Source organism: Myripristis murdjan, chromosome 9 (assembly GCF_902150065.1).
Source record: "Myripristis murdjan chromosome 9, fMyrMur1.1, whole genome shotgun sequence".
Taxonomy (NCBI): Eukaryota; Metazoa; Chordata; class Actinopteri; order Holocentriformes; family Holocentridae; genus Myripristis; species Myripristis murdjan.
In genome coordinates this window covers 1100001-1114457 of record NC_043988.1, presented here as the reverse complement: position 1 = coordinate 1114457, position 14457 = coordinate 1100001, and the positions used below count along the sequence as shown (strand labels likewise).

At 39.8% G+C, this 14457-nt stretch overlaps 1 protein-coding gene across 1 annotated transcript in view; it reads left to right on the top strand.

Moving 5' to 3' along the window:
* Nucleotides 1-14457, top strand: part of nsmfb (NMDA receptor synaptonuclear signaling and neuronal migration factor b) — a 69623-nt gene that overhangs the window by 37633 nt on the left and 17533 nt on the right. Inside the window, exons 6-10 of the mRNA XM_030060330.1 lie at nucleotides 123-191; nucleotides 5852-5904; nucleotides 10234-10323; nucleotides 12058-12185; nucleotides 13036-13119. Coding sequence (XP_029916190.1) covers nucleotides 123-191; nucleotides 5852-5904; nucleotides 10234-10323; nucleotides 12058-12185; nucleotides 13036-13119 — 424 coding nt within the window. The remainder of the gene's footprint in view (nucleotides 1-122; nucleotides 192-5851; nucleotides 5905-10233; nucleotides 10324-12057; nucleotides 12186-13035; nucleotides 13120-14457) is intronic.

Here is a 14457-nt window from a genome sequence, read left to right as displayed (position 1 = left end):
TGGCTCTTGGTTAAGTTTGGGTTCAGGCAAAAATCCTTCAGGTTTAGGTCAGGTCCACTAAACAATTTGAGTCAAGCTCATTTCCCCACCGATCCAGTTAACACTTTGACACATCCTGGCAGGGCTTTCCGAGGCATTGCTGAGAGAAAGAGACGGAAAAGAGAGCAGGAGGCAGCCGCCATGATGGAGAGGTACCATGTCCTGGCTGTCCTGTCCTGTCCTGTGCTGTGCTAAACACCTGTTAAAAGCAAGCAATTTAGTCCTATATTAAATGTTCCAATCTCATATCTCTTAAGGCAAGTGAAAAATTCCAGTAACAAATTCTTAAGTAACCTCCCAGCTAAGGCAACTGACAGGCAAACCCAACCTGTCTTTACACACACACACACACACACACACACACACACACACACACACATCAAGACATGTCATCAAGACATGAGTAGAGCTGATGTTCCAAATCAAGGACTGTACATTACTGAGTTCAATGAGCATCTATGATGTAGAATGTTCTTAACATTTTTGTCCAAACAAACCAGGTCTAATTGTGTAGTTAAGCTAACAGCTAGTTTTAACAGTATGGAATTCCACATACACTGCATTTTCTCTATGGGGAATTTCACATAACCACCCCTGCCACAGTCTGTGATTTAAGCAGAAACAAATTTTATACAAATTTTACAGCTTTGACGTTTTTATCTGCAATGTTTTTTCTCTTAAAAAGAATTGAGTCCACTGAATTATGCCACCTTCCAACCCAAATCATTATTTTGCTAGCAAAAGGCTAACACTGCGGCAAAATCATTCTACCATTCCAACCATTCTAGTTAGAATGATTCAGTGAACTAAGAGTACCTGGTTAGTTACTTTCCCTCTTGGCAGTCAGATTTTTTACACTCTGATAGTGAAGGAAAGTGACCAGTAAATTGGCAACCATCCCAGAGCCACAGATGTGTTCTTGGGACAACTGCTTTACCCACGGCGTCAGCCACGCTAAAAATAGGAAACCCAACCATTTCCCCAGAGGAACCAGCTGTTTAACCCTAACAGAGGATAAAGTTCCAGAAAATTCACAGCTACCCCACATAGGCTAACACAGCACTACAAACCAGCTTCTACTACTCTTAGAAAAACACTGTATTCATGTAACTAAACACACAAAACCAATGCTGTCTCTAATATTCCCCACAACATTTAACCTAAAAAATACTTCAACCGAAACATTTCATGAGTGGGCCTTTGGCCAAACTAAACAAAATCCAGTGTCCATTTGCGCTCTTACGTCTGTAAGAGCGATAGAGTAACCAGCACAGGCATCTAAAACTGCTGAACCAAACTGGCAACACATTATCCTCACCCCCACATGGACCAGAGCTCTTTGTCTGTTTTGCTACCATGAAGTACCAAGGAGGCCAAACACACTAAGCACTAAACAAAGTTGCAGTGAAATCTGAAGTGACAGTTAGGATTCTTACCCATATAGTTGATTTTCTGCTCCACTCAAGTGTCATATATCCACCAAATTTGGTCCATTAAATTCTTTCCTGTGGCAAAACTGAGAGCTTCACAGAGAGTGTACTGCTTCAAAATGAATGAAGTAGGTATAGACTTGAATGAGATATTTCAGAATTTAGATAAACTAAAACATGGTATGGAACTGTAGCAGGCTCTGTGTAACTTTAAAGCAGAACAGCTAAAGGCACAGAGCATGGGAGGGATGTGGTACAGGTGAGAAAGCAACTTCAACACAATGTTTCAACAATGTTTTCCAAAAAATCAATATCCTTGTGGAGAGGGCCTTAGGCTAAACAGTAAGATATCTTAAAACTTACCTGCAATAATTGCAATTTATGTAAAAGAGTATAAAGGTTTGTCGCAGCAATACATTTTGTTAGTGGCCCAGTGATTCTGCAAAACTATGTCCTCATGCAAAATTGTCATAAAATGGCAATTTAAATCCAAAATTATATGTTTTTCCCTCTGGGAAAGCATGCCCACTGACCCAACCCCCTTTATCAAAATTACTCCTGCACCCTTGGAATCACTGATAATGAATCACTAATATTCAAATACTGACAAAATAATATAGAACTCAACTCTTGTGTGTGGATGTTTTGCTCAAATAAGTGATAGGCCCCAGGCCCCCTCTCACAACACACACACACACACACACACACACACACACACACACTCACTCACTCTCATACACACTATCCCATGCATTTTTCATGTCCATGCCCTGCTGAATTTGTTGATCCACTGTTACCATTTGTTTGTACTTACTAGTGTAAGTGCTGTGCTATCTAGGGAACAAAATGTTCCCTGCACTCCAGTTCCTAAGCTACTGCGTACAACAAATCCAATTTCTTTAGTCTATATAACAAAGTCCTTTGGTGTGTTGCTGGCATGAGCCCTGGAGGCTCTGTGTGACAGGTTTAATCAGCATTCTTCACTGAACTGAACTGCACACCAGAGTGTTCAGTTCAGTGAAGGGGGTCCATCAATATGTGGTCGTGGCTACCTGCTCTGTGGTCTGCACTCAAAGTGAATGAATGAATCGATATTTGGCAGTGGACCTTACTTCCACCAAGGTTGAAACGTGCCGATTGTTGTGTCAGCATCTGTGGGTGTGTGTTGGAGGTTCTCCAAAAAGAACAAGAACAATAACATTCTTCTGTGTGGTTGAGGGTGTATGGTGCACATCGGCTTTTAATAGCAAGATACTCACAGTTTATTTTGCAGATCAAATTTTGCATCTTTGAATAAGTAAAGCATTTTCTTTGCAAAGCATTCGTAAAGGTCACAACCAGATTGAGAGTTAGGGATGAGACAGCACGCTGGCATACACACACACACACACACACTCACACACATCAATTTGGCAGTAGATGGTAGTCGTGATGTGAGGGTGTTGGTGATTTTAAAAGCTGTTGTCATTCAGTATCAAAAGACAGTGCTCACTGACTGATGGATCCCCCTCTCCTTTGAGTCATCCCTCTATTTCTGGCTGTGCCTTCACAACCACTGCAGTAACTCTGATGTCTTCCTCTGACATGACACTGGTTTGATTTGAAGAACCCAGAAACTACTGGCCTAGATACAAAATAGTTTGCACCACTTATGATAAGAGCTCATTTTCCCCCACTGCTGTTTGCAGAAAGAAAGATATATCAGGATATATGAACTTGATATTGGCCTTTTATTAAAAGTGAGATATAGCCCACCAAAGTCCACCTGTGATATGATGGATAATATGGAGTTTGCTTGATTACACTTGCTACACTTAGAAACAACATTATTCTGAACCACTTGGTCAGATTCCAAGCAAGTTTAAAGTTTTCATTATTATTATTATTTATTATTATTATTATTATTATTATTATTATTGGTTTCAGTGGATGGTTTTTAGTGGCCCTGATGCTCAAAATGCTTTTAGAGCTCTATGCTTCTTTTAGTGTGGTCTTTCAAAGACCTATATCAGTTGAATTCTAATTTTAAAGGGATAGTTTGCCCATTATGAAAAATGTGATGTTATTTCATTTCCCCCTAGCTGCTATAGGACAATAGTGGTGCTATCCTCCTCTCATTACTGAGTGCTGCATACTGTCTGGATGCTCCAAATGCTAACTGTTAGACCCTGTCATTGAGGTGGACCTCCCCCACTAAAGAAGGTTTAACATCACTTTACAAGTGTCACTTTCCAAAACTATGCATATATGACTACTTAGTGCACACATTTTTCTCAAATTAGGGCTTCAAGCAGTGAGCAGCTGGAGCCCTGTTCTATCTATGAGGATTTTTTTCTTCTTTTTCTTCTTGTGCCCTAACTACAGTTTGGTCCGTAAGTATTTGCACAGTGATACAATATTTACACATTATACACCACCACAGTGGATTTGAAATGGAGTAATCAAGATGTGATTGAAGCACGGACTTTCAGCTTTAATTTAAGGGGTTGAACAAAAATATGGCATCAACTGTTTAGGAAATATATATATATATTGATTGGCCCACCTCATTGACAGGAGGCTAACAGTTAGCATTTGGAGCATACAAACAATATCCAGCAGCTGGATACTGTGTTGCACTTTGTGATGTTACAGGCGTTTTCTGGTGCACTTGCTGAGGTAGTGTGTAGGCTCCTTCATGCCTAAAGGAACCTCTTGGAGTCAGTGCCTGACTTGAAGCACCTATGAATCAGAGGCATGCAGCGGAGAGAAAGCTATTTGCAGAATACTGTACCATTACAGTCAGACAAGAACTGATAAATAATGAAGAGCTGTGTTTTAAGCCTCACATCACCTCTTCCACTTGCTACCACTTAGGGCTGTTTCTGTACTCTCTCTTCACCCTCCTTTTTCTTTCTGTCTTTCTTTTTTCTTTCTTTCTGTCTTTCTTTCATTTCTTTCTTTCTTTCCTCACTGGTTCAAGATTGTCTGATCTCTTTAATGTTGTGGTGGGTGAACTAAGAGAGAATCACACTGTAAAGAGACAAAAATCCAGACAATTCTTTGTGATCAGAGGCCTGACTTTTGATTGTGCAGATGTAATGTCCGGCACCCCGCTGAGCAGAGAGAAAAGAATGGGATGCATGGAGGGGGAACAGTGATTGAGAGTCGACTAAAAGGCTAGAATTCAGTTTGAGATTGCCAATCACTGCCAATAATTGAACATGCACTGAAACAGTTTGTGTTGAATAGTCACTGAAATAGCACTGAAATAGGCTGCTTCTGTGCTTCCAATGCATTTATTGGGTGATGTGTTTTGATACACATTCTTAGAGGACTTTGGAAGGAGTTTCATATGATATGGCTGAATAACTTAAAACATTCATCCTTAAGGGGGCTACATCTACTACTTGGAAGCTTAGCCTATCATGTGACAAAAGGCTTGACACTGAGGCAGTGATCACATCATAATCATATGGAGTGGAGCTGATCGCTGCATTCTGCAGCAGATCTGAGAGCAGTGCACTGGTCCACTTCCAGTTAACTTGGTCCAACATGAAGCTGAAATGCTATGCTCTCCTCGGTGTCACATTAAGTGTAACCTGACCAATCAAAATCGTCAACTAGAGTTGCAGCTCAAGTTAGAGTTGACAGGCTATCTGGTTATTAGTTAACCAGATGGAGCGATGTGCTGCACCTGCTGAAGTTGTCTGTTGGAGCATAGCATTATGCTTCACCACTTACACTTTGGTAATTATATTGTGATCACTGCCTAAATATGTTTCTGTGTGTCCAGTTGCTTTTTAGTATACAGTAGGCAATTGGCATTATCCAAACTATTAATATAAAACTTTTAATAATGCAAAGCTCATATTTTTTATTCTATGGCTTATTCTATTCATACTGAAAACCTTATTCTTCATTAAAAACGGAGCTGACTACGAATCAGCAGCGTAAAAACTTAAGCTGACAGGCTGACTTTGCTCACTTCCTGTGTAAATAATACAAGCAACCCTTAAAGTACACAAGGTTAGAAAGAAGAGAGGGAGGAGAAATTTTATGCCATTGAGAGTACACACTTAAAAAAAAAAAGTCTCTTTCATCATACACCTCAGAAGTTTGTAGTCAATGACATAACATTGACTGTATATAAGCATAAGCACTGGACAGAGCTATCTGCTGGGGATTTAAGAATCTTTGGTACAAAAAACAAAAACAAAAACAAAATCAGTCCAGTCCTTTAATAAAATACTGCTTGGCATGGACTTATTACAAGCCCATTTCAGTCCCTAATTTGTTTCTCCAGTCTGTCTCTTTGATCTGTGTTGTAGTATTGAATATACTGTCTCTTAATCTGGCACGCTCCCTCAGTCTTCTGTCTTTTCTCCTCCCGCCAATGCTAGGAATTTCCGGAAACATCTTCGGATGGTGGGAAGCCGTAGGATGAAGGCCCAGTGTAAGTTTGTCAATGCATATGTATATGTATGTATTTGTATGCATGTATATGCTGATTTTGCATGTTTACACTTCATGTGTTTTTGTGCACATGCATGTGGAGCTGCAGGGTATTCCATCACTACATTCATATTCATTTTCACCAGAATTTCAATGTCTTCTGTGCATGCCGTTGATCTGTTCGCCCAGTAAAGGGCATGTTTAAATGTGGTTTGCCTCGTACTGTTTATGCAATAACGATTAGTTATTTTAGGGGAGAAGGGTCATTCTATAAAATCCTTTAACACACAATATGACAATGTTGTACGATCATGAAGAACACTTGTCATGCAGACCTGATGACAGTATAGCTAGAATAGACGGGTTAAAGCAATGCGATTGCATGTTACTTTTTAATTGTCATTTTTAATAGATTTGTGTGGTTGTACAGTTTGTGATGATACATACATTTGAGGTCCTTTTCACATATATATCAGCACTGGAAAACCCAAAGGTCAAAATTAAAATAGTTCCAAAACTGCGTTTGGCAGAGTTACAAGTATAGAAATGTATCACAAAAAAACCTTGGTGCCAAAACAATGTGAATGTCTCTCCTTTCTTTCCTCTCCTCCAGCTTTTTATTATCTCAGACTTGTGAAATTTCATTTGGATAATCCGCCAAGTCTTTTCATTTTACACATTATCTGATTTGATAGCATTATTCCACAAGATGGGATGGGCTCTAATAATAGTGAAATCCTAGTCCTGAGTACATTCCAAATTGTAAATAATCAGGTCAAAGGAAACTTCCAACTGTGGGAAAAACTGAGCAACGGTTCATCACTTCACTGGAAGTTAACAAGTAAATTTACCTATGAATCACCAGGCAATACTATATAGAGTAGACTAAAGAGTGTACATATGTGCATCAGTGTGTTACAGTTACCTATATGGCAATACATAAATAATACACTCATGAATTCATATATTTCAACTCATACTGTACATTGTTCACCTGCTTAAACTAAAGGATGGCAGTAGATTATGGAGGACTAAAAGGGCCAGAATGAAATAAATAAATACATCTTTAAATAAATACTTAAAAGTGTCATTAATTAATTAAAATGGGAATTAAATAAATAAATGTGTCATTAAATGTGTCATTAATTCATTAAAATAGCTGTATTTTAATGAATTAATGACACATTTATTTATTTAATTCCCATTTTAATTAATTTATGACACTTTAGTATTTATTTAAAGTTGTATTTATTTATTTCATCCTGTCCCTTTTAGTCCTCCATAGTAGATAAGATACGTGTCTGCTCCTCAGTCTGCTTGAGTTGGGGAGGTCTCTGTTTGCAGATGATGGGGCATTATGGAAGAGAGGGAGAAACTGGAACCATGTTGTTCAAAAGGTACAAGAGGGGATAAGTCAAGTTGAGAGGTGGGGGAGGAAGTGGGCATTTAAGTTTTCAGTTGAAAAGACAAAAGCAATGTTTTTTACAAGAAAGATAAATAGAGGCAATTCAGATCTCAAAATGTATGGAAATTAGAAATAGTTCAGTCTTTCAGGTTCCTTGGTGTTCAATTTGATACCAGACTCACGTGGAAAGAACATATTAGAAATATAGTGGAGAAATGCAAAAAATGTATTAATGTAATGAGATGTCTAATAGGACGGGACTGGGGGGCAGATGTATTAGCACTAAAGTATATATATGTAGCTCTCATCAGATCTAGGTTGGATTATGGGAGTGTAGTATATGGTTCTGCTGCAAAATCCACATTACAGGCATTAGATGTGATTCAGAATAGGGCCCTCAGGATAGGTGCAATAAAAACATCACCAGTGTGTTCTGTGCAAGTTGAGGCAGCAGAAATGCCACTTTGTATATGCAGGAAACTACTTTGTGTGAATTATTGGATGAATTTGGCAGGGCATGGTGACAACCATCCAACTAAAAGAGTGTTGCAAACATGCTGGGAAAGGGAGAATGATCAGAAATCAAGTTTTGGATGGACAGGAGACTTAATGGCAAAAGAATTAGGGGTATTTGAGCAAGAGTTCTGCCCAGCAGTAGTGTGGCCTACAACCCCAGTGTGGGCATTAGAGCCATTAGAAGTAGATCTGCAATTATTGCAAGTTAAGGCAAAGAAGAAAAATGTAGATTTGGTAGAAGAATTCTAAGCATATATTGAAAGGAAATATATAGATTATGTTCAAGTTTACACTGATGGATCCAAAGACCCTGTATTGAATAGGACTGGTTCTGCAGTGGCAGTTCCTAGTCATAATGTAGGTATAAGTAAGAGGACATCAAGCTTCCTTAGTGTATATACGGTTGAAATGTATGCAGTTAAGATGGCGATAGAATGGGTGGAGCAAGCCAAAGTCAAGAGAGCTATTATATGTAGCGATTCATCAGCTGTACTGCACAGTTTGAAGGATGAAATAGTTAAAAATCATCAAGAAATTGTTATTGGAGTTGTACACAAGGGTGAAGAGAGGGGGCACTGAGGTAATGTTAATGTGGGTCCCAGCACATGTGGGCATCCTTGGCAATGAAAGAGTGGACAGATTAGCCAAACAAGCTCTTAAAAAAGAAAACATAGAGGTTAAAATTAAACTGTCAGAAGAGAAGACCATTGCATGGAGGGGAAGCATGAGAGAATGGCAGCACATTTTGCTGAATCAGCTGAACGTCCCTTAACCTGCATTCCCTATCAGTGAGCTGCAAGTAGAGAAGATTTAAGGAACATTGTGGATGTCTTTTTGCCTTAAAAATCCTACTTCTTATCAAATCTGCTGGGGGTCTTTATCATGGAGCCTAATGGTGGTATTTTGCATTTATTTTGAAGATGCAGTGCATTTTGGTAAGTTCACCAAAACGATTTGTTCACATATTTCACATATTGTTCATTTGGTGGTCCTGCATGAGTGTTGTGTTGCTCCTGAACACCGAATCATTCAGTGAACATGGCGAGCTAAGTGTTGGGTGCCTGGGGGCCTGATGCAGCAGCCACTGTAACCCAGCTAAACACAACAGACACTGCAACCCAGGCCTCGAGTGCTGCCAGCTACAATGTTAAATTACATTAGGGCTGCCTCATCATCTCATTCAGAGAGTGTTCTCCTTCTTCTTAGCAGTATGAGATAATGAACTGAACAGATTCAAGCTACAGTAGAATGTTCAGTCAGTGAGCAAGTGAAGATCCTTGTCCTTGCTCACTGGAAGGGATAGTCTGTATTTTTGGACATTAACTTGTATGAAATCCTCCCCGGCAGTCCAGTGCATGTAAAGGGATTTTTTTTTTTACTTAATGTGGCCCCTGGGCAAAGTTCTGGCCATCTGAAGTATTGAGTTTCTATGACAACAATATCTGGACAATCACCACTCTTAGAGCAGTCGTATAAAAAACTGGGGGGCGCTCTGAAGTAACACACAATATGTTTGACCTACAATTCTGACAACAGAAATTCTTGACTATCTTTTCCGTTGGTCATCCTTACTAGGCTATAACAACACTTTCATATTGAAGCAGACAATAATACTAATGGTCATCATATAACCTTATATTATGTAGAAGCGTTACTCGTCTGATGATCCTGTGTGATAAGCTGGTCATACCAGCTGATTCTTGATAGCCACTTCAACCAAACACTTGTAACCTTCTAACCAGGCAGTAAGCCATCTTATTAGCTAGTAGCTGGTTTTCTTATCTGGGTGCCTGGCACAGCTGTGCTCTTCAAAACATGTTGTTTCCTCTCTCCTGGGCATATTGGGACATAATCCTCTTTGCTGAAATGAGCACTACATACACAAAGTTTTTTACTTCTTGCTATCTTGGTTTGGCTGCTCAAACTGACTCCAACAGGCGAAAGTTGGCGACGAGGTTAGTCAGTGACAGGAAATACATAAGGCGAAGACCTTATGTATTTCACCAGCAGGTTTTTTGTTACTACAGTCAGGAAAATCACAAGACCACACCATTTTTGTTTTTTCTTCTCTGACAATAAGCTTGTCTCTATATGTCTGGATTCAAACTTGTCTGATTTGTCTGCCACTCCGCTTTCCTCCTAGCACAGACTTAAGACTAAGTGATTACAAACGTTCTTGTGATATGCTACAAACTAAAGTGCGACAAAATTCATTCCTTGACACATTGAGAATGCAGTTTAGTTGTATGAGAACATAATTTTGAGGAGACAGGACTCCTATGTTCTCTTCTCTTAATGCCAAAGCTAATCAATAGAATAAAAACACGGTGCATCTCTTTTATGAGTGTGACGTTGATGAGCCTCTGGTGAGTGTGTGTGAGTGACCCTTTGCCCCCTCAACTCCATCAGCTTTTGCCGACCGCCGAGCCAAGAGCTTCAGCCGCTCATGGAGTGACCCTACCCCCATCAAGCCTGACTTGCTGCATGACTCCAGAGACAGTGAGTCGATGCTCACACATACACCCATACATATCCAAACAGACATGCTAGCACACAAACAAACATGTACATGAATGCATACAGGCACTAGGGATCGACCAGTTATCGGTCCCAGCCAATTATGAGTACAGATATTCAGAATTTTTCCAGAATTGGCATAATAATTTTGATGCACAACATGATGTCTTTGTAAAACCACTCAAGATGCCACTTGTCCATCTGAGAGTCAGTAGAATAAAAACGGATGGACTGGGTAATGTTTCCAATAATACGGCTACAATTTTCATTTCCCTTTACACTGGAAATTAATTTATTTTTACAGAAAGACAAAAACAGTAAGTTGTAGCATGTTGCTCTCAGTTACCTGCCTAAAGGACAGAAGACTTTTGTGTGTTTTACTGGATTTTAACACTTTCACAAACATTTAAACTCCAAAACTCTAATGCTGATGCAGCATCACCGGTCTAACATTTTTAAATGGCATATTATTAAAATGATTTATTTAAAAATATATTATTTTAATAATTATGAATACAGTCTTCGTGTAATTTTTTCTTTGTATTTTCTGGTCATTTTTATCTTTGTTTGTTGTTTTTTGCAGTTTTTTTTTTTTTTAACTAATATGGTAATGTTACTTAGCGTTTCTGTACAGAAAAGTTTGTGTTGGCGTCTCTAATGTTGTCAGTATTACTGCAACAAATGAATATCAGCTCTAAAAATCAATTAGTGTCCTGGATTAATAATAATTGGTATCAGCACTGCAGAATTAATATAGGTCGATCCCTAACAGGCAGACACACATTACCAGTTGGTAAACATATAGGTACACACATAAACAAAACACACCAAGATGCATAATGGCACTCTTATGTTAATCCACACCCCTGTTACACCCAGACACATCCCCTTGGTCTGTTCAAAGACCCCATGAACTGGACTCTTACTTTCTTGATTTGATGCAGATCTGTTGAAAGAGGATGGTTGGGTGGGACATAGGGCAGGGAAGGACCATTCATGGAAATATCAGTTTGGGACTTAAACACAATTTTATTTGAAGAGATGGAAGGTGGATGAGGTGGACAGGTGGATGAGAGAAGATGTTTAAAGATTTGTGAGGCTGTTATTGGTTGACATTTTTATGAACACCCACTAATGCAGGATGATGTCACCATTTAAGATACTCTGTTTTACAGGAAGCAAAAGTCATGTGAGGTCATTTCATGGGGACTTCAAACACACGCACACACACACACACGCACACACACACACACACACACACACACACACACACACACACACACTCATTGTAAATCTCTGACTTTGTCAGTGTGTGTCTAGTAACCTTCTCTATTTCTCTGTAAGTACCGCCTCAGTCGTACCTCTGTCTGTATACGTCTCCTTTGCTATATACATTACCATAAACAACTGTATATATGTGCCATATATGGCATGTACCATTCTGTCACACTTGTCCTCATCATTCAATCTATTGTCCATGTGACTGTTGCTTTGCATTGTACATGCACATGGCTGGGTGTGAAATGAGTGTTACTGTGTCGTTTGGTGTCGCTCTCTGTCTGATGTTTACTCCTCTTTTCTTAAAAAAACAACAACAAAAAAACAGGTGCATCACTTCTAAATGGAGCGCTCTCCTCTCTGATCTTGTTTAGGTGCTACCCTTTCATCTCCCTTTGTTCCTTGTGTGTGTGTGTGTCATGCGTGTGTGTGTGCCAGGCGGTGACCTGCAGATCTCCTCGGGGACACTAGATGAAGGGCTGGGTGAGGATGCTGACTGGGAGGAGGAGAGAGAGATGGAGAGAGCGGCCTGTGAAGGAGAGGACTTCATCCCACCCAAAATCATGGTGAGCTTCACAGCAATCCTATTTCTGGGTTCACCTCTACCTGTCCGCCCTATGGGATTTTGTGTGACATCAATTCTTTATAATATAAACAAGTTACCCCATAACTCCAGACTGCTGCGGAGCATCTGGTCTTCAACCAGGCCAAAACAGCACACATCACTCCACTGCTCATATCCCTTCACTGGCTCCCAGTTGTTGTGTGCATCAAATTCAACACTCACCTGCAGAGCAGCAACCAAAACTGCTCCTACCTACCAGGACTTCCTCTCCCAGTTTACACTCCCTCCCACCCTGTGGAAAAAAAAAAGTGCCTTTATGCTTTCCTCCTCGCTCTCTGCACTTTAGCAATACTTTTGGACCAGGACTGGAGCTTTCTGGCACGAGATGTTGTTCACTCCTGAACTGATCTTTGCTTGTTGGTGTATAAAAATCTCAAACATATGTCAGTTTGGGCAAAAGCATCTGCCAAATGTGAATTGTAACTGTAATTGTAACCATCAGAACAAAATTACTGTGTGGGTGTTTATTTCATTTATGATATTAAACCCTTGAAACCTGAGTAAATTCACTTTATTTCTTTCAAAAATGTCACATTTGTCACATTTCTTTCAAAATGTGTCAAAAAGGCAACTTGCAAATTAGCAAAAAAAAAAAATAATAATACTGGAACGTTAGATAAAAATAATAATGAATAAAGTTTGAAGAAAAAAAAAACGGTTTGCAGACCTGTACATTTGTTTAATTTCACAGTGACAACTATATACATACAAACAATCCTAGCCTTTTGGAAAAGGCAGCAACAATGGCTCCCATGGTTTGAAAATGATGTTTCTCTTCATGTTTTCCTCAGCTGATATCCTCCAAGGTCCCAAAGGCTGAATACGTCCCCAATATCATCCGCAGGGACGACCCCTCCATCATCCCCATTCTTTATGTGAGTAGCTCCGTTTTACAGGAAGTAGAAGTCATTTGATAGACCCTCCAGAAAAACACGGCCAAAAATCCTTGATTATGCGCACTAAAATCCTTGATTCCGCGGGCTAAAATTCTTGATTATGCGATTAAATATGCAGGGTTTTTATGTCATTTTATGCAGTGAAATTGCGGGAAGTTGCGAAGTATGCGAATAGTTGTGAAATATGCGAAAAGATGCGAAATATGCGGGAACTGGAAAAAGGTGATTCTTCTCCCACACCCTGTTACGAGGCTACTACTGAATGAAAAGACTAATTTTAAAGATATCCTATGATAAACAGGCATACTAGAAGCAAGCTACATCACAGAAAGTGCTGGTAATGTTTAATTTATTTTATTTTATCAACTTAAGCATGGCTTAAACATTCCTCAATCACAAATTTGTCAAAAATAAAACATGCTTCCTGCTGAGGTATAAATTGCAGTAGAACAAACCATCTGGGGTCCGTTTCACGAAGCAGGTTCAACAAACTCTGAGTCTTACCCCGAACTCTGAGTTGATCTACTCTGAGAGAGGAAACTCTGAGTTTTTGGTTCCAGAACAGCTGATTTGAGTTAGTTTGATCAACTCGGAGTAGTTTCACCTGGAGTTAAGCGCGTGCACCACAGCTATAAAAACACAGCGTCAATGGAGCCCCGATTTGATGAGTCACCATGGCAACGGGGAAGCGTTGGGCTGCGTTTTTCACCCCAGCTGAATTGGAAATCTTAATGGATTCATACAGCGAGTCTGAACATGTTTTTTACTGCAACACCGCTGCAGCGGCAAAGGAGAGGGAGACGGCGTGGGAGAACACTGCTGCTCGGGTCAGTGCGTATATTGCTGCTTGAATGTTAGCCTATTAATTTATTTCATTTAGGTGCAATGCCGCGGGGGAGAAGCGCACTTGGCAGCAGTTTAAGATGAAATATAAACACATTGTTCAAACAGGTAAGACCTCGGCATAAACATCTATGTGCGGTCTTATCTCGCGACAAATATTTAATTCTCTGTGCAGTAACACTGCACCTTCATCCACGGGATCGTTGTCGAAAGGACATGCCATGTTCGTGAAAAAATGTCACCACCTAACTGCTAATGGACTTCTAATGAAGGCTTACTGACTGTTTTTTTAATTATTTTTTTTTTAAAATAAGAGACGGCAGAACTAATATGCCACGCCAAAACTCGCCTGCTGACTGAATGAATGAGGAAGTTAAATACCGTGTGGCTGAAAGAGGGCGGACACAGAGAGACACTCGAGGTTTCATGAGAAAAACCTGGTCCCAACCAGGTTAGTTTCATGGAGTCTGTTAC